General features: G+C 39.8%; 1 protein-coding gene across 5 annotated transcripts in view; it reads right to left on the reverse strand.

The window, feature by feature from the left end:
• Positions 1-889: 889 nt before the first annotated feature.
• LOC129768345 (tyrosine-protein kinase receptor) overlaps positions 890-21685 on the reverse strand; it is an 88988-nt gene continuing 68192 nt past the window's right edge. For 4 of the 5 annotated variants that reach the window (XM_055769926.1, XM_055769924.1, XM_055769925.1 and 1 more), the window contains exons 6-17: positions 18296-18453; positions 18047-18213; positions 17796-17983; positions 17567-17732; positions 17224-17509; positions 16522-17161; positions 16353-16451; positions 16077-16284; positions 15792-16007; positions 8666-8735; positions 7674-8600; positions 890-7619 (exon numbers count right to left, since the gene is read on the reverse strand). In XM_055769926.1, the coding sequence (XP_055625901.1) occupies positions 6984-7619; positions 7674-8600; positions 8666-8735; positions 15792-16007; positions 16077-16284; positions 16353-16451; positions 16522-17161; positions 17224-17509; positions 17567-17732; positions 17796-17983; positions 18047-18213; positions 18296-18453 (3761 nt within the window). In that variant the 3' untranslated portion in view covers positions 890-6983. The remainder of the gene's footprint in view (positions 7620-7673; positions 8601-8665; positions 8736-15791; positions 16008-16076; positions 16285-16352; positions 16452-16521; positions 17162-17223; positions 17510-17566; positions 17733-17795; positions 17984-18046; positions 18214-18295; positions 18454-21685) is intronic. The other variant, XM_055769928.1, reaches the window with a different exon arrangement.

The raw sequence follows: 21685 nt of genomic DNA on the forward strand, positions 1-21685 counted from the left end.
TTGACAACGAAAAAATTAAACAAACAAAAAATTCTCGTTAAATTCTGATTGAACTAAGCATTTTATCGGACGCAAACATAGGTATAGGAAAAGGCAATACTAGATCAGATAGATCATGGTTTTCCTTTCTAATGTACATTATGCCTCTAGGTTCAAGCAAGTAAATGTGATGAAGGTTTCAAGTTGAAAGACGTAGCAGCACTTTATATAGGTCAATATTTTGAGTTTCAAATACTGTACGATTTTGTTATGTTTTAACAGAAGTTGGTGCTCATCAGTAAAACGTAGGTACTCATACGCGGAATGCTCGAAGCGGTTCATAAATATCATGATCTCGAAGGTATCTTTTCATTGACACACTACCAGCGACAGAAAGATTCATCAATTCTTTCGGTTCCATCCATGCATGCAAACACAAACACAAATCTATCGTCATTATTCATTTATTAGTCAATTATGATAGTGTTTCCTTTTAGAACCTTTTCCGCTGCCCACCGAGCCGTTGTCACTCCATTCAACAATTATTTACCTAACCAAACCGCGCTTCGTGTGAGATTTATCTATGATTTTCCCCTTCCTTTTTTAGCTCACATTCTTATTAACGTTTCCTTGATTTTATTCTGTTTTATACATAAATATCAATAAATAAATAACATTAATATTCTTTTTGTTTTATACCTCACACTTCTTTGTTGGTTTTCTGTTATTTTTTTTCTCTTGGGTTCTGTTTGTCGAATTCATTTTCTGACATCTTGTATATACATATATCAATTAAAGCATTCATGTGTTCTCGTTTACTTATCCATATGTTTTGTTTTGTTGTTTGCTTATGTTCAGTTGTTCGTTCAATCAACTTATGACACTAATTTAATGTAGTTTTTTTTCACTCTCTCTCTCTCTCTCTTTCTTTATCATACCACTGTTTAAGGTTTTATTTCACTTACGAAATAACTTAAAAATCTTTTATTGGTTTTTTTTTTCTAGTTTGGGTAGTTATATGTGTTTTTTGTTTTGTTTTATTTTTCCCTTCTGTGTGTTTCTGTATGCGTCTATTTGACGAAGCTCGTTCGCTCCGCTCCCGTTTACTGTTAGTGAAAAAATAAATTTATTTTGAATAAATTTTGCTAAAATTATCAAAACTTTGTTACAATCTCTACTAGATTCGCCATTTTTTTTACTTATGTTCATTATAGATACATTTATTTCATATCAATCACAACTGTTTTGCTTCCATTCTCAATTGCATATTTATATGAGAATTACCTTCTTTTGCAGATGCTTTTGAAGCATCTGGTTTGTGTGTGTGTGGGTGTGTGTTTTCTTTTTTGATAATTACAGTAAGGTTTAGTTTTAGGTTTTAGTTTTGGTAAAAAACGTTGGTAACATATGTGGCTTTTACATTTAATTTTTTTTGTGTGTGTTTTGTTCTCATGGGCTTTGTCCATGAAACAGTTCATATACAAATGTTCCCAGATCGAAACTTAATCGCGTGAATCCCGCGACAGAGTTTTAATTGCCACTGCGCAGCTTTTTTTTTGCTTGAATATCTTTTACGTTTGGTTTTGTTTATTTATATCTGCGATTACAGCTTCTGTCTTAATAAACTGATTATCCTGTACAATTCTATCAAAATTACTCTGCGTTTTGTGTACAAATTTTGCGTCTCAACTAGCTCTCATCTGCGTACTAGCTCCATCTAGTAGTTAATATAATTCATTTCCGGCAAGGTGTTTTTCTGTAATTGTGTTGTCGTCTTACCAGAAAATGACATCTGCCCCTCGTGGACACTCATCGGAAATACTTGCTAATGGGGGGTTGAAAAACATATTCCTGCTTATGTATGCGATGAGTGATTATGAGTTTCGGCATCTGTGAAATTTACTTATTTTTTACAGTGGGGATTTCACTTCTTTATAAATCTTCATTACCCTTTTTTATTTACCCTTTTTCCGTTTTCGTTATCCTCAACTGATTGTTTGTATGTGTGTGTTTGGGTATCCATTTGCTTGTGGTACAAAAATATTTCTAGTAATTACTATGCTTTTTTTTTGTTTTGCTTTGCTGGTTTCTTACACCGTACACCACGAAGACACATTGACTATAATAGGTTTTGTTTTATTTATCTGTCCTCCCAGTTTACTTTTGATGAAATTTAATTTCAGTTGTTCGTTTTTTTTAGCCTAGTATAACACATTCAGTAGAGTATGAAAAGATGTAAATATCATGGTTTGTGTGTGTGTTTCATTTTTTAATTTTTTTGACATATACTGAATACATGGGTTTAGCTGTATTCGTGTGTTGTGGTACTCTTACGATGACGGCGAATTTTTGACGAAGCTTCGTCTCAATTTTCTCACCGTTTGAGCGGATTTGTTAGTAGACAGTTATTACAATAATTTCGTTGCTCATACATTATACTCTGTTTGCTGCCTCTCGTTCCAGGGTTTGTCTTGACATTTTTCCCACGTGAGAAAGTTTTGTTTCTAGTAGCAACTATTATTTTTAGTTTCTGTTCACTAACCTCAATATATGTGTTTTTTTTTATTTTGTGTGTCAAGTTTTCCTTCTTGCGTCGCCATATACTTTCTCCATTGTTCCTTTTGTTTTGTTTGAGCAACATATTGTCGGTTTTCCGAAATGTAATCAAAAATTTGGAAAAAATCTCATCATGAATGCGTGTAAATAAACTTTTCAAGCCGTCCACAATTTAACATAATCTCTCCACCATGTTTTAGGGATTTGCAATAAACGTCGCATAAAATAACCACACAATCCTCGCTAATGAAATTAGGTGAAACAATTCCCAGTGAAAAACAAGGACATCCATAATCTAACTGCTTTTCGACAGTAGTGTGGGTAATAATAATGAGCACATTGAAATTCAATAACGAAATATCTAAATAATTACATTACGATTTCGTTCTATTTGGTGTGTTCCAATAAAATTTGAGCACAGTCGTAAATAAAAGCTTAACAACTTGTTTCTGTCTCTTTTTTTGTTTACATTGTTAGAAAACAGAAACTAACAACTATTTAATAGCACCTCCAATTTAATCCTCTATTTCTTCTTCTTCTGTCGACTCACTTCCCGGGTTTTGTTTTGATTTGTGACTGTGACAATGTCGGAACTTGCTTTCATTCTTGTTCAGCTTGTTTGTGTATGACTATTTTTCTGTGGGTTGTAGTTTGTGTTTACATTTTTTTTGTTCTCCTTGGTTGCCATATACCTTACACATATATATCACTAATTATCAACTCTTGATTTTTCTTCTGCTTTCTTGTTTTGCAAAAATAAATCACCTATATGTACACTAGTTTTCGTTACGAAATACTTTGTTAAATTAGTGATGTCACCAATAGTATATGTTGTGAATTTTTTTTTCTTTTTATTCGTGTGTTACTATTTTTCAGCTTGAACACTCACGCTCGGCTTTTACTTTCCACTTTAATTTTTTTCCGCTGTTTTTTTTTGGTGTGACATGTCATGGGATACGTTTTGAACCATGCCGGAATCAAATTTGTGGCTGCAAATTCGAAACCCTATTTCTTGTGGCACTCTCAACAGGCAATTTTTGTGGCTGCAATGATGTTTGGAAACATGAAGATGAGAAATCTGGGGTACCCGTGTGTGATTTAGATATACAAAAAAAAAAGTTCAATACAACAACTCCCAGACAAATTATGAATAAGTAAGCCGAGTGTTTTCTTGCACGATAGCCACGGAATTTTGACGCAGGACTCCGTCTTTCATTTCTGTACCGGGGTGTGAGTTCAAAGTTTCGAAAACGAAAACGTAACGCTTGAAGTGCAAGGTTTTGAACGTTAATACCTATTTTCCGGCTGAACGGAGTGGTACGATAATCGCTTCATTCGAAAGACAATGGTTATATGGTTGTTAATTATTGACCTGAAAACTTGTTTCAATAATTTAAAAATAGCTTTGAAAGCAGACTATTGAAATCACACAAATCCGCATATAAGCTGGCGCCTGCTCGGAATTCCATTAGAGGCGAATGAATTGCAAAGTTTAAAGGCTCTCTAATACAAAAAAGGAAGGCAAGGAGGGAATTGCATTTAATTGTTATCACGATATGAGACGAGGATGGTCACGCTTACACGCCTATGTACTATGCTTTTCTCTCCCAATTCCATCTCGTTTCTGCAGCCGAACTAAAGGGAGCCTTTAGCGAGAATTGAGGTATCGATGACAATTCGAAACCGATTCACGGGAACGCTCACCGCTTAAAACGTTCGTTCAACACAATTGTAATTGATAGAGGTGAGTTTGATGGTTGCTTTGATATGAGCAATCTGTGTAAAAGCCATCCATCGTGTATGGATGTGTGAGGAGGCTGATGTATATGTGCAGCAACGCTCTAAAGCATTTATTTCTGACTGTTGAAGCCGAGCAATGCATTCTTGGTCACGTTCACAGTACATATTGAGCTGTAACTTTCGCGCAGGCAGTAAGTGATGGTCACCAAAAATGTCGACCATTTACTACCCTGGCAAAAACCCTAAACAACCTGTTACGTGGGCTCTCAAGCTGGGTATTGGATTCTCTACGGAGAACACTGAAATAACCTGCTTTTTATAGGAAGCACAAACCTGTTCGCCTATCCAGCAAAACAATCACGCCTTCTGGTTTTCGAATGAATGGGTATATGTTTCGGTTCTAAAAGTATTTGGTTATGACATACTGCGTAGCTAAAACTGACATACCAGTAACGAATCAACTTCAATGATCCTTCGAAGACTCGAACTATGGATCGAGACAAAAAGTTTGCTCTCAAGTACACAATTTGGTTTTCGCAAGAGCAAAGGAACAAACGATTGCCTAGCGTTGCTTTCCACAGATATACAACTAGTCTTTGCGCACAAGGAGCAACTGGCTTCAGTATTCCTGAACATTAAGGTAGCTTTTGATTCGGTTTCCATAGAAATTCTGTTAGATAATCTGCACAGATGTGGACTTTCTGGAATTTTGAATAATTTCTTGTACAATTTGTTGTCAGAAAAGCGAATGAACTTCACCCTAGGGCAACCGACAACTTCCAGAAATAGTTATATGGGTCTGCCCCATGGCTCATGTCTGAGCCACCTTCTTTATTAGTTTTATGTGAAAGATATTGACAGTTGTTTGGCAGAACAATGCACGCTAAGACAGCTTGCAGATGATGGTGTGGTTTCTGTAAAGGGTCCACAAGCCGAAAACTAGCAAAAACCATTTCAAAATTCCTTGGACAACTTGTTTTCTTGGGCAAGGAATTTAGGGATTGAATTCCCACCGCACCAAACGGAATTGGAAGTGTTTAACCGAGAGCGGTTCCTAGCCCAATTGCAACTTAAGCTTTTGGGCAGAAACATTATCCAATCATTGACCTTCAAATACCTTGGGGTATGGTTTGACTCAAAATGTACTTGGAATACTCACATTACGTATTTGAAGCAAAAGAGGCCAAAAGAGGGTCGACTTTTTCCGTTCGATTTGTGGCGAGTAATGGAGAGCTCATCCGGGAGATCTCATCTCATCATTGCTTTATAAAACAACTATTCTGTCTATTGTGGAGTACGGCTCTTTCTGCATTCTTTCAGCAGTTAAAAGTCACCTTTTAAAATTGGAACAAATTCGATATCATTGTCTGCGTATAGCTCTCGACTGTATGCACTCAACGCATTAGATGAGTCTCAAGATTCTAGCAGGAGTAACACTTCTACAGAACCGATTCTGGAAGCTTTTTCTCAGAATACTGATGAAATGCGGAGTCACGAACACACTTGTGATTGAAAACTTTGAAAAAAAATTTTCATCTAAACATACAATCTCGGTTTATGAGAATTTATCACCACTATTTTTCGTCAGATATTTGCCTTCCATTGTTTACTCCAGACCGTGCTCACTTCACCATCAGCAGTTCCTCAATTGAATACGATCTGTCGATGAAACAAGTAACTCTTGGAATTTCAGATCAGCTTCGACCAACTTTCATTCCTCATATTTTTAACCGAAAGTACCAAAAAGTCAATTGCATGAAAAGATACTTCACTTCACTTCACTTCTCGCCTCAATGGATCCGCTTCGGTGTTTTCAATGAAAACTCGAGCGCCTTCCGTAAACTGCAGTAACCTTGTACCGATTATGTTGCTGAGCTAGCAGCTATCGACTTCGCATTGTGGATGATCTCCAACAAGCCTGCAGACCATTACTTTATTTTCTCGGATAGTCTCAGTTCGCTTGAGGCTCTCCAGTCGATGAAAACTAGTAGGCACCCATCTCATTTCCTCACAAAAGTGAGGCAGCAGATGAGTGCACTGATCGAATGATCTTTTAAGATAACCTTTGTATGGGTCCCCTCTCATTGCTCAATTTCTGGCGATGAGAAGGCGGACACTCTCGCAAAGGTGGATGCCCAGGACGGCGAATTGTTTGATAGACAGATTTCATACGATGAATTTTTCCAATCACTGCGTCAGAGTTCCCTCTTGAGTTGGCAAACCGATTGGGACACTGGAAGTCTTGGGCGGTGGCCCCACCAAAATTGTTGCCCCTCTAACCTCGAGTATATCCTACTAAACATAGATTTAAGTTGAATTTTGTATAAACAAATCTTGAATTAGCGGATCCGCAAAGCTTATGCGATAATGTCTCACAAATCAATGAATTGGAAAAAAAAGTATGCGTTCACACAACCGAACGAAAACTGAAATAAACGTGTCGTTTAGAAAATAACGTTGCTTCTGAATAAGTTTTGCATTACGAAGTCTCGGTTGGCACTATATGAGCGAGCTATGGTTAAAAAAAATATTGAAGTATATACCTTGAAGAAACAGTTCAAAAATTGCATCCATATAAATCGTTCGCTCTAAAACAGTTTCTTCGACATATCATCACTTCGATCAACAAAAAAGCAGACTTTTCCTTATGTTTCCAACCATCACCCAAACATACCAGTATCGAAGTCCCGCATATTCCGACCCCCATCTTAACAGCTAATCTCCGAGTGGTTCTCATTGCTCAAGTACCGATCGCTGAACGTCTGGATGGTGAAAGCCGTCGGCCGGTTCTCATTGCTCTTGTCACTACCGCTGCTATTGCTGTGGTGGTGATTACTACCACCGCCACTACCAATGCCGCCACCACCACCACCACTTCCCCCGCCATTACCCCGGCCACCGATCAGCTTCTCCCCGTGATCGCCGTTGTTCAAACCGTTAGCGTTGATCATTCGGATGTTGGCGTACGAGGTTCCTCCAATGCCAACCCCACCCGACTGCTGCTTGTTCAATGTGGACGGATCCAGGGTGATCGGTGGCGGTATGCTGTTCAGCAGCTTCGCCGTCTCGATTTGATCCACCAGAGGTGGCGGAGGGGCTACGACATGGTTGTGACCATTGTGGGTGTCGCCGTTTGTGTTCGGGCCAACCACACCAACCACCCTGCCGTATCCTCCGTTGCCGTTGCAGTGTGTCATCACTCCATTGTGGGTACCGGCTAACGTGGTAGGTGCTACCACGATTGGACCGTGTTGCGAGTTCGTGATCGGAGTGCTGAACGAAATGGGCGGCTGTATGCTGGTGGGCGTTTGCTGTGGTGTATCAAGTGATATAAGCTTGTCAACCTGTAAAAAAAGAATATAAAATGTGTATCAACTACTACTCCAGACGTAGCTCACCACTTGACATCCGGGTACCTCGATCGGACCATTCTCATTTGCCAGCAGGATTGGATCCTGCTGTGGTATGACGTTCGCGGGTGTAACCACGGTGGGATGCTCGCGAATGAAGGACGTCTCCCAACACTTGCCCTCCGGCAGCTGCTGGGGGCCGTTCATGATCCGTGGCGATGCTGTCTTAGGAGGGGTGCAGGTAACTAGCGTATCCGGGATGGTAACGCCAGTGGCCTCGCTCAGCAGTCGCTCCGCCACTGATCTTGGTCCGGGTAGCGGTATCAGATAATCGGATGAGTTTGGCACCTGGAGACAGAAATCGTCATTTCCGGGAGGACGCATTATCGTAGTGTCTCGTTCATTTGACGGTGGCCGGAAAAAGCTTGGTAGCGGAGCATTCATCACCTCCGGATCCTGGGTGCAGGTCGTTAGCCGTTCCAGCAGGTTCGAGAATGCAGGCCGTTCCTCCGGTGTGGGGTTCCAGCAGTCAGCCATTATGCGGTAGATCGCATTCGGACACCCAGGAGGAGCATCAAGTCTGCCACCGCCGGTCACCAGCTGCATTACGTCACGATTCGGTAGCCCGGTGTACGGCATCAGACCGAGACTGAACACCTCCCAGAGCAGCACACCGAACGACCACACGTCAGTCTTTGAGGTGAAGATACCATCCAGGAAGGCTTCCGGAGGCATCCACTTGATGGGTAGCATCGCTTTGCCACCCTTCCGATAGTAGTCGGACCGGTAGATATCGCGCGCCATGCCGAAGTCAGCAATCTTCACCACTCTGCCGGGACCCTTACTGCTTAGGAGGCAGTTACGGGCCGCGATGTCACGGTGGATGAAGCGTTTGCTCTCCATATAGCGGCAGCCTTTGGCGACATCGAGCGCACAAAAAATAAGATCTTTCATGGTGAGCGGGGATGGACGTTCCTGAAAATAGAAGCGTGTTGTTAGTTTCATTGGCTGATCTGGTGACAAGTGATGAATCGACTTACTGGTTTGTTGCGACCCTCCCGGAGGAAGTTCTTAAGATCGCCACCGGCGAGTAATTCAAGGACAATAAACCTAGAAAGAACACAAAACCATTAGCAACGTCCTTTCGATAGTTCCAAATAGTTCAGAAAAAAAACGCGACCCGTAGACTCAAAAAAAATGAGAACTGGTTTTGGAGAATTTTTATTGAGTGAATACATCTGACAATAAGATCAACCAATCAAACATTCCTCGATGGACCTGCTTTGTTCTCCACAACGAAGGAATGCTAAGATGCTGAAGAGACTTTGTCCTTTGCAAACGATTTTTGATTTTTGGAAATCTACCTGACGGATATATAAATGGATTTCTGTCTGTCTGTCTGTTTGTCTGATTCTTATGGACTCGGAAACTTTTGAGCCGATCGACATGATGTTTTGGTATGTTTTTTGGGGCCGGGGAAGGTTTTCATAGTTTGAGACCCCTCCCCCTCTCTAAGGGGGGCTGTCATACAAATGAAACACAAATTTCAACATTACTGGAGAATTAATCAAGCGAATGCAACCAAATTAGGCATCTCGAGGTTTAAGGTTGCAATAAATGATTCTGTCGTGGTTAGATACTCCTCCCCCTCTCTTAGGGGGGCTGCCGTACAAATGAAACACAAATTTCTGCATAACTCGTAAACTAATCAAGCAAATGGAGCTAAATTTGGCATGTGAAAATTTTAGAGGGCACGAAACGTCTCTATGGTGAATTGCCACTACTCCCCCTCTCTAAGGGTAGAAGAGGGGAGGGGTCTGTCTTTATTCTATCATATTTTCTGTATAAAACATTTATTCCATGTAACGGAGAAACATGTTATTTGCAAGTGGTTGATAAATCTTGGACGAGAATTGTCTCTGAAAATAATCTGATATTACAATGATGAGTTTTGGTAGAAGTACTAGGAATTTGTTAGTAAAAGGTAAATGCAACGGAGTCGATTAGAAGATCAATCAATGAACAGTTCTGCGATTGGACTCATGAACTTGCACTTAGTAAGAAAACGTGAATGTTTGAAGGTATTGATAACAAAAAACAAATTTTGGGCGGGACGAAGTTTGCCGGGTCAGCTAGTTTTATCATAAAATTTGTCACATTCCAGATCAATGTTCTATTCGGCAATTATAACGGCGTTTATCGTTTAGTCCTTTGTGGTCGGTTCACTAGTTCACTAGACATTAAAACTCGTTTAGAAAAAGTGTAAACGATTTCATGATTGAATGAGGCATTTAGTGTGATTCCTTACTATGGTGACTGATAGCAAAAAGTGTCAAATATTTGACTGCCGGACTAACAGTGTACGGCCACATTGAGTAATTTTGCTTCCTGTATTTCACCTATATCAACTAGTTTTGACGTAGGACTACTTCTTTCAGTAAGCGTACCAAATTACTAAATATGTCACGTTTTTATGAAATACTTTTAAAGTTAATCATTATTTTTGTTGCGTTCAATCTTATTGGAAATTTACGATTACGATTCCCTAACCCATAAATGGTTGAAATTAACAAAAAATGGAAGCACACTCATTTCCCCATACATTTTTTCTGTGCATTATCTATCTATACTTTCTATTCTGAGGAATGATGGACAGGGTAAGATGGACATATAGGTATGATTGATAAATAACATTTTTATGTTAAATTCGAATGATGTACAAAATTGCAATACAGTGTATCAATACTTTTGACACTTACTGTGTACACCTAGCTGGTTTTCAGTAAAAATTGTAAATAAAAACAAAAAAATTATCTGCAAAGAACAGCTCGATGTAATTTATCGTCTGTAGAGAATAAGGTTGTTCTTGTTAACAAGTAATTTCTTTGAGCACTTTTCGTTACGTTTCACCATCGCTTTTCTCCCAGTTTATCGAATAAGCGGTAAGTTGTCTAATTTTTACTCCAGAAATTTTGATGTTAAAAAAATACTAATCACTTCGAGTAAGACGAAAACTCCATCGAAGGAAAAGACCATCATTTTGTTTGGAAAACAATTTGATCATCACTTCCTTCTTTTTTTAACAGCTGCCCACTAACATCGTTCGCAAGAGTAACCGGAAGACATGAACGAACCAGCGAATGGAAGTGGCTGTAAAAACTGTAAAGGGATAGTGGCCGGAACACAACCGCGTTGAATTACAATATTTCAAAACACAACACTCATACGACACCTGAAAAATCCCCATATTTCACCACAGCTAGTACCACTTCGGACAGTCTTCAGTCAGCAAGAGCTAGTGCGACATTTCCGCGACCTAGAGAGGAGATTATATGGGATTACCATATAATGACCATGATGGAAGTCAAAAAATTGACTTTCGAACTGGTGAAAAAAAAAATGGACTGAGGCATTCGTTTGATAAATCAACTCAGATGACAAGGAAAGTCTGGCTTAGAGGTTTTTCAAAACTTAATACCAACCTGTTATTCCGGGTGCCGGAAGCTACCTCTGCGGCATGTGCTAGATGGTTCATTAAGGTCTCTGTCCCAGCATTTTATGACTTATTGATAGAAGCACGAAAATCACGACAGATCGTATTTTCAATGTATTTTGTTGAGTCATGCTTGAGGCCTATTTGAAGATCTCCAAAACTTATTGAGTACATCAACTTGAATTTCAAAATATAACTGTTTAGTTAGAGCCGATCTTTTCCACCTTAGGTCCATTCCCTCTTTCCCTCCAAGTGTCCGACTCTTTCTTATTTTTTCAACTATGCCAGACACATTAATTTTGCAAAATTTCAGCCTCAAATACAATTTGTATTATAAAAAGAGACTTAGAACATCGATTCGTGGTGAGATAGCCATAATTTTTTTTTGAAAAATTCACGAAAAAATCCACTTTTACTTAAGATGTCCATCTTTACCGCTCCTCCCCTACCACTATGAATAAAACGTGCGTAAATCGCTCGTTTGAAATGTAAATGCAGGGCTCGTTCATACGAACACTGTGAAGAGAGGAAATATTGCAAATTAACTCCGTCTTTTCATAAATTATTGGGTATAAATTTGCTCCTCTCCAGCCGAAGTGGTAAACAAGCGACTTGAATAAAATAATTCCATAATCCTAATCCTACAACCCTCTATTTTTTGAAGAACGTTAGGCAGATTTTTCTTGTATTTTTTGATTTGGCTCAAATTTTGCAGACGCATTCTTTATGGTCAAAAAAAAAACAATTTGCGTAATCGGTTTCCATTTTGAATTTGCCTTACTTTTGAGAAGGGCTTAAGCAAAAATGGCTTGAAAATTTTCAAAAAAAAAAATTTAGTGACATACGCAATGTTTTAGGTTATTATTAGGACTATATGGAGAAAGGTTCCCGGAATAAATCGCCACAGAAAACGACTGCAACAGAAACCACCGCTTATAAAATGTGTAGTAGGCTATAAATATTGTGGCGCGGTATTGTATTTCAAAACAAGAATTAACCGGGCAAACGTATCGCCCCAGGCAAACGTAACGCCCCGGGCAGACGTATACCGTCCGACGCTCGCTAGAGCTCGGTCGGACATTGCTAAAGGATCGTATCCTATGTTTCAAACTAACCGGGCAATCAGTGGATCCCAGGTTTGCGTGCGAGACACCGCCGCTTCCGACGGCGGGTCGGCGGTGGACTCGGATTGCGTCATCTTGGCGGCATGGGCCGCCTCGATTCCTTATCCTCGCCAAATGGGGACTTCGTCCCCATTACATTGTCCTCAGAATAAATTTCGAAAAACGAGAACAAGAGAATAAATTTATAATAGAAATGTGAGGCACATGATGTTTTTCCCGCGCCAAATATTTCTAGCCTACTACACTTTTTCTAAGCGGTTGTTTCTGTTGCAGTTGTTTACTGTGGCGATTTATTCCGGTCACCATGGAGAAAATATGTATTGTTGAAAAAATTCGAAAATAACACTTGAAACACAATGGAGAAATAATTGACAAAAAAGTTATAATTTTTTTTTAAAACAGGTGAGTTTTCGAAAATTGTTGAAATTTTTCTTAGTGTTTTCACACCCGATTCTATGAAAAAAGGAATAATTTGCAGTCAAAAGGTGAACGGCAACATTTTACTAAATGCTATCATTTCCGAGATACAGTGATTTTAAAATAAAATTCACTGTCAATTCTCAACTTTTGGTCATTTTCGAATGTTGCATACAATTAAACAGGAAATTTATCCAGCATTATTTTTGCTCAAAACATGAACAGTGAATATAGTAGAAAAGGTAAACAATTTGACGATTAATATGGATATGTTATTTCGATTTCAATAGCCACTCGTTTTCCCCACCAACGCAACGAGCAATCTTGTTGCCTATATACGTATATATAGGCTATATAGTATGCGTATTAAGGTGAAGGTGGAAGCTAGCCATTGTAGTAGTATAGGTAAACCCACGTGTAAAAATGGGGTAATAGTGTTTGTCGCGGACAGATAGGCTACGAAATAAGTAAGACAAAATATACATTTTAAACAAGACCCCAGCTGAGCGAAGGAAAATGTGTAAGAGCAAGGCAAACTCAAGTATTTGCTTATCCTAAATCCCAAATGGGAAATAGTCGTTTAGTTAGGACGAAACGCAATATTTAGATAGGACCAATGTAAGGCAATTAACAAATGTAAGAGCTCAAGTGTTTGATCAGGCTAGAAAACGCTTGTAGCTCGAAACTATTGCTGGTCATAAATTCAAAACAGACGAATATTTAGATTGCGTCTGGTAAACAATTTAATGCACGCATCACTTAGGATGCATTTATTACCCTTTCCATCCCTAGCTGCGCGCTCGGCTAGATACACCAGCAGAGTGTAATAAAATATAAGATGATGTTTGTTCAGGTTTATTTTTAGGGCGAAGGATGGAAAGGGGTAACTCGAAAATAAGATAGGCCACGGTGACGACCACGTGGTCGTCGCGTGGAGATAATGTAGAAGATTGTCCATGTGGGTGATCTAAGAAAAATGGAACCGATGTGTATCGGTTTCATGAAAGAGAGAGGAGATATTCCTCATCTTTAGGTTAAGAATGTCTGTATATATATTGTACATATTTGGAAAATAAAGTTAGTCTTAAACCACGAACTCACGCGAAAAAGCGTAAATTTTTTTTATTTGTCAGGAAAGAAATTTTCAGTGTTTGTGAGAGAAGAGCAAAGCACACGTAAATAGATCAATCAGACTGTGTGGCGCTTCATTGACACGAGTCTTTGAATACATTTGAAAAAAAAACAATTAAATACTAAAGTAAAATGTATGAACGATATGTTCCGATGAACAATTGCAAATATAAATATATATATAGAAGGTGCATTTGCATATGAAGTAAAATTCTGATTATACGCGAGCGTAACATGAGCAAATTTATAACACCGAATTGGGATTCTTTTGGTATCAACAAGTTCTTCCGCATAGTAACTCGATGTTAGTAATTCCTTTATATTTTCGTTGATCGTATTGTTTTCACATATTCACGTTGGAGAGCCTTAACCCTTCTTCTCGTTGACCGAGGCATTTTGATTGAATGTAATACTTTTCCGTTTACTGTTTTTGAAAGCATAGGAAGCCGTGGCAGTGTTCCGAGTTCTGCAATACAATTTTCTTACCCAATGTTAAAGTTGCTAAAACTTACATTATAGACCCATTAAACGTTAAAATAATAATTGTATTGATATCAACACAATGTTATTCTATTGATTTTCATGACATGAAACGCTATGACTCAGGAATAACATTTTATTGAGAAAATAACGATGCGTTCACCAATACAAACGAAACCACCGCCGAAAATTGAAAAATGAAAAGTTAACTTTCAGAGCACTACCTCGAGTTTCCCGACGTTTTTCACTATACAGTGCGACATCAGATGGAAATTTAATATCTTGTGAGATAGATATCGATTAGAGTTTGGTTGATATGACTTGATGGGAAGTGTGCGAAAACGATCATTTTCTTCACACTGTTTCGCAAAATTATTGATTTTCGGGCGAGCGGTGAGGGAGACAGATGAAAGAAATGAGCGCCATTGTGGCAGCCGTTTGTGGCTAGCTTCCACCTTCACCTTAAGAATTATTCTCCATTTGCCGATAATAGGAGTTGATAGGTAGATCGCGTGATCTATCAGGTTGTCGATGTTCCATTATGGAATAAAAAAATGTTGGATAAAAAAATTATATAGCCTGCCTAATTCTCAACCTAAAAATGCATTAACTTTGAGAAAAATGCCTTCTTTCATTAATCGCGATTACAGTGACAATTATTCGATGTATTCATATTTTGATTTTAAACTATTCGATACAAAATTACTCGATTAAAATTTCAGATATTCTATTATTGATAGGTAGTATCAATTGAGGAATGATCTTGGAATGATCTTAGAGATGATCTTGGATGATTTTACTTCATTCTCCCCAAAAATTAGATTTCCAAATAAATAGTACTACCAGGATTGCCAGAATGAAATCTGTGTTTTCGGTCTCAAAAAATCTTTTCATCTTAATTTTTCTCGAAAAATCTGTATTAATATCTGTGTTATTTATAAGCCCATACTTGAATATATTTGAGGAAGGATTAGTCTCATTTGAGCTATGCTTAAGATAATTAGAAATGCGTAATGCGTTTCCCTGAGTCCGTTTTCTAATCCGTGCTGTTGGAATGACTTGTGGTCTACGCAAATATATGGGGAATTTGAAGCTCTATTTTCAACGTCATTTTTACATATTCATTATTGATAATTTTACAATTATATACAATTATATACATTATTGATAATTTTACAATTATTTACTGTTAGGGAATGTACGAATCGATTTGCGCAAAAATTGCATTATTCCAAAAAAAATCTGTAAATTCTGTATAAAACCCAAAAAATCTGTAATCTGTAACTACAGATTCTTGGTTTCAATTTGTCAAATTGTCTGAACATATTATTCTGTAGATGTGGCAACCCTGAGTGCTACATTAGGGCATTATTACAAACAATCTTCCTTCATACTCAAAATACGGTACAAATTGATAAAAAACGGGAAAATCCAAAATGGTCGAAAACACAGTACTGTCCCGTTCAAAATGGTACGTTTGGTCAGTCTACTTCTCGAGCAAGTCAAACGCTTGGTACTAACCTTGGATGGCGATCGAAGCAGACACCTATCAGGTGGACAATGTTTGGATGATTGAATTTGGCCATAATGGCCGCCTCCATTAGAAAATCAGACTCCGCCTGTCCGGTGGACATTTCCGGGAGCGTTTTGACCGCTACCGGCATCTCAACGGCATCCCCATCGCGGTGTCGATACAGTCCCTGATAGACTTCTCCGAAAGCACCCTGTCCGAGGGCCCTAGAAAAAAAAAGCGTTTCAATCAGGATTTTTAATCTGACAAGCTGAACTGGGGTAACCGAATCATACTTGACCAATCGTAGACTTTCTCGCGCCACCTGGGGCAAGCTTTTGACGTCCACGTTTCCGTTCAATATACCATCACAACCATAGTTAGGATTAAAGTTGGTCAGTCCCGTATCGTCTGCAGTGCTGCGCAGCCGGCTAAGCTGCAGATCTTGCTCCAGAAGCATCTTGTGCCGGAGAGCAGCTTGACGTTTGCGTTGAAAGCGGTTATCTAGAATGGTTGGACCATAGATAGGGATGTGTTTGCATGAGGCTCGAATATGATCTCCGAATACTTACATAGAATGAGTATTAGACTAGTCAGCGCCGCAAGTAAAATTACCACAACGACCGCAAAGAACACTATTAGGTACTTCATTTCGAGAGTTTCAGTTAGTACTGTAATCGGAAGAAATAAACCATTAGACATATCCATTTCACGTCGAGGCCAAAGATGGGTCCCACTTACGTTCACAAGCAGTATAGTTATCAGGTTTAAGGGTCCACCCATCCGGACAAATGCAGCCCACTGTAGCACGATATTCATCCAGCGCAACACAACGATAATCACATCCGCAACCCTGGATAGCCGGGATGATCAATACTGTTCCATGTCCGCTGTTTGCACCTGACTGCTCCATGGACAGCTCCGGAACATTCCGCTTGGATGCAAGAAAGGAACTTCCACCCTGTCCATTGGTGGAGTTAATTATCGTGTCGCCACCGGAGTAACCTCCACCACCACCTCCACTATCACAGCCGCCTCCTCCGCCACCAAATCCACCCTGACCATGAGTACCTCGGGGAGCATAACATGGGAGACCTCCAAGGCCTCCTTCGAGCAGTGAGGCACCATACTTTGCATTCGTTATCATATCTGGCTGGGCTCGCCATCCGCCTCCGGGTCCGGCATGGCGATGGGACGCATTGTTCGAGTCTGACTCAACCAATCGAACTCCGGGCTCCAGATATGCCGTCCCGGAGACATCTTTGCTCCCCGGTCTGAACCTCTTACCATGCTGCACATCTTCATCGAGATAACGTCCCACGCCAAGGCCACCACCACCACCAGCCACGAGTAGTGGAACCGCAGTGTTCGCCGAGTTGAGCTAAACACAAAATCATCGTTACCTTTCTGTACCACGAAAAACACTGCGAAATCGAAACTCACCAAAAACACATACGATCCACCGCCACCTCCACCGGCACCATCCTCGATTACCGTGTTCTTCACGTGACGAATTTTTGTGATTTCCATCGGGTATTGCTTGTTTTTTGGTTCGCAGGTTTCATCCCGATACCCAATCGATTTGATACAAGCGTGCTCCCCACTCTGACCCACCAGGATGTAGATTTCCTCGTCTTTGTGAAGTTCGAGCACACTCAGCACCATTGCCCCCCGGGAAGATCCAACTCCGTTAGATCCCAGACCTCCACCGGCTCCTTTCGCGATGATTCTGTGAAAGAAATGTGAATAACCTTCCTCTATCAACACGCACTACTATGAAACATACGTGTAGTATCCTTCGTTGGGCACCTTCCACGCCTGGATGCCCTTGAAGGGGAGGCTATCGATCACGTGGATCGCATTGAAGGCCTCCGTATTGTTATACGACACTAGACAATCGGCAGGCGTGGGTCCCTCCTGTCCTTTGGCTCCGCAAGTGTTGAGTTCGATGACTGTTGGCGAACAAAATACTCATTGAACCGACCAATGTTTCAAAATTCACCTCGCAAACTTACACGACTTTCCGACAAAGTCCTTATGGGGCTGTTTGACTCCACCGATCCTTGGATCCCAGTAGTTGTACCCTTGCAGATGGTCTGCCGGTATGTTGAGACCAAAGCATTCGGGACTCAGCGAAAAGTCGTCGATGGCGACATCCGAGAAAATTCGCATTCCCATGCGAGCCTCGAACTGAAGGTAGTATCTGTGTTATGAGGAAAAAAAACAATCATGAAGCTTCCCTTTTTTCGCACAACATGAATCATACTTCGTGGTGATATTTGGCATGGGGATATCCACCCGTCCCCAGCTGTCGCCGAGATTTTTTGAGCTCCACCATAGGGTGGTAGTGACGTTTTCCTTCTCCTTGATTTCAACACTCGAGAGGTTAATGCTGCCCGGATTCATACCATACTGGTGGACGAAGAAACGCACCTATTTTTTTTTTTTTGGAGTGGTGGAAACGTTACTGTACCAAAACAACCAATGACTCATTAGCAATATTGGCGATGCTTACCACGCAGGAGTTCCTGTAGGGGGACGAAGCGTTTGTATGAACCAATGGCGGAGGGTTGAAGATAACGCTGTTCATGATGGCATTGCTGGCGAGCCCCACCAAAGTTTTCTTCTCACTGTCGTTCGCGTGTTGATTCATGTTCACGAACATGTAGTATCCTAGAAATGGATTTGGAAGAGCGCTTATGAGTCAGATTATTTTTCAATAATCATTAAATCAAATGGCATTTATATGAATTATCATACAGTGAAGGTCAAAACAATAAGACCATTACAAATTGAAACAGAACCAATTGCCAGACTTACTAAAACAAATCTCAGATCGTATGTTTCATCATGACAAGCATTTGAGAAAAAAACACTCCTCCAGCATTTCCAAGTATAATGAGTGGCAACTAAAATTTAGGATTTTTTTCGAGGCATATGTAGTGATGTCTAAATTTTTCATTTATTCAATTATCGATTAATCGAATATTTTTTTTCTTGTAACAATCACGTATCATGTTGTCATTCTGGTCGCGTGATCTATCAGGTTGTCGATGTTCCATTATGGGATAAAAAAATTATATAGCCTAATTCTAAACCTAAAAATGCATTAACCTTAAAAAATAAAAAAAAAAGCTCAATTCTTAACCTAAAAATGCATTAACTTTGAGAAAAATGCCTTCTTTCATTAACCGCGATTACAGTGACAATTATTCGATGTATTCATATATTTATTTTTTTTTATTCGTTTATTTTTACAGGCTCAGTTACATAAGTTTAAAGGAGCCGAATTCTTGAATGTGTTTTTAAAACTATATATATATATATATATATATATATATATATATATATATATATATATATATATATATATATATATATATATATATATATATATATATATATACAAACAGTTTTCTTAAATCTATGGTTAGTAATGTGGGAAACCGATTACTCGCGGTGGACTCGAGTTTAGAAGGGTGATATAATTTTTCAGGAAAAGGAAGGGATATAAGGAAATTATTACAATGTTGATAATCACACACACACACACACATACACACACACACACTCAATTCTTAAATCTATTCGTATATCTATTGTGAATTTACATTTCAACTTGTTCTCCTGATTAAAGCAAGGGGACCAATTACTCGTAAAGGAAGAAAAGCAGGGTAAAAGGATATAAGGATAATCACACACGAACATCAATAGCTTTAAGGAAAACATATATTTGGGACATGTAATCAAGGTCTAACCGAGCCAACACATCTCTCACTGGCACATTGGGCTGCCTTCCTCTAGCCCGAAGGGAGTTTTCTAAATTCGATCTGGCAACAAGATACACATCACACGACCAAACAACGTGTTCGATGTCGTGGTAACCTCGGCCACAAATGCAGAGATTGCTACCGGCCAGGTTGAAACGAAAGTGTAACGCGTCTAACGAACAGTGATTGGACATGAGTCGGGAGAAGGTGCGAATCAAGTCCCGACTCAAGTCCAGACTTTTGAACCATGGTTTGAGGCTAACCTTAGGGATAATCGAGTGAAACCACCGGCCCAATTCATCTTCGTTCCATTTACGTTGCCAGTTTGCGATGGTATTTTTACGGACTAAAGAATAAAATTCATTGAAGGCGATTTGACGCTGATAAATGTCGCCTTCAATTGCACCAACCTTTGCTAATGAGTCAGCCCTCTCGTTACCCGGGATTGAGCAATGTGAAGGGACCCAGACAAAGGTAATGATATAACAGCGTCTGGATAAAGCACTAAAAATTTCTTGTATTCTCTCAAGGAAGTACGGCGAGTGCTTTTCCGGCCTCACTGAACGGATAGCTTCGACAGAGCTAAGACTATCCGTTACAATGTAATAGTGTTCAACAGGTCGTGAGGCGACGCTGTCCAGCGCCCAGAGTATTGCTGCCAATTCAGCAATATATACTGAGCAAGGATTCTGAAGACTGTGGGAGGTGCTAAAAAGTTAGTTGAACACTCCAAATCCTGTGGACTCGTTTATAGTGGACCCATCAGTAAAGTACATATTATCACAATTGATACGCCCATACTTTGCATTGAAGATCGTAGGAACGATCCCCGATAGAAGATAATCTGGAATATCATGGATTTTCTCCTTCATGAACAGATCAAAATGTACAGAGGAATTGATGTAGTCAGGAAAACAAACACGGTTGGGAATATACGAAGAAGGATCAACCTGCATGGAGATGAATTCATGATATGAACTCATGAATCCGGAGCGAAAATTTAGCTCGATCAGCTGCTCAAAATTCCCGATCACCAATGGGTTCATAACCTTACACCGGATGAGGAACCGAAGAGATAATAAATTGAAGCGATCTTTTAGTGGGAGTACGCCTGCCAAAACCTCGAGGCTCATGGTATGCGTTGAGGGCATACATCTCAACGCAATACGGAGACAAAGATACTGAATTCGCTCGAGTTTAATGAGGTGTGTTTTGGCACACCATTTGGCATTGAAAACAGAAACTGCCATACTCCATCACTGAGAGAATAGTTGTTCAATACAACATTATAAGATCTTCGGGATGGGCTCCCCACCAGGTGCCGGTAATTGTGCGGAGAAAGTTTATTCTTTGTTGACATTTTTTACTCAGATACCTAATATGGACCCCCCAAGTACATTTGGAGTCGAACCAGACCCCAAGATACTTGAATGAAATAGCATGAGTGATCGGTTTACCCAAAAGTTGAAGCTTTGGTTTTGCTGGTCTATGCTTCCTAGAAAAAACCACCATCTCTGTTTTCTCCGTGGAGAATTCGATCCCTAGCCCAATGGCCCAGGTTGAAAAATTGTTCAAAGTATCTTGTAAGGGTTCTTGTAGGTCGGATTCTGTTGATCCTACGACAGAGACCACTCCATCATCTGCAATTTTGTGTAACGCAATTGTCGATGTCGCTTACATAGAAGTTGTATAAAAGGGAGAAAAGTTCAAATGTTTCTCACAAAGCAAGTTATATAACATATTATTCAATAGAGGCGGTAGACCCCGAGAGTGTAATTTGTCCGACAAAACCTCTATTGAAACAGAATCGAAGGCCCCCTTTATGTCCAAGAATACTGAAGCGATTTGTTTTTTTTTCGGCGTAAGCCATTCGAATTTCTGAAGAAAGCAACGCAAGACAATCATTCGTCCCCTTGCCCCTGCGGAACCCATATTGTGTATCTGAGGGTAAGCCATTCGTTTCAACCCATCGATCAAGGCGAAACAAGATCATTTTCTCCAACAATTTCCGTATACAAGACAGCATTGCTATTGGGCGGTACGAATTGAAATCGGACGCGGGTTTTCCGGGTTTTTGAATAGCTTTAACTCGTACTTGTCTCCAATCATCTGGAACAATATTATGCTACAGAAAC

Source organism: Toxorhynchites rutilus, chromosome 2, assembly GCF_029784135.1.
Source record: "Toxorhynchites rutilus septentrionalis strain SRP chromosome 2, ASM2978413v1, whole genome shotgun sequence".
Lineage (NCBI taxonomy): Eukaryota > Metazoa > Arthropoda > Insecta > Diptera > Culicidae > Toxorhynchites > Toxorhynchites rutilus.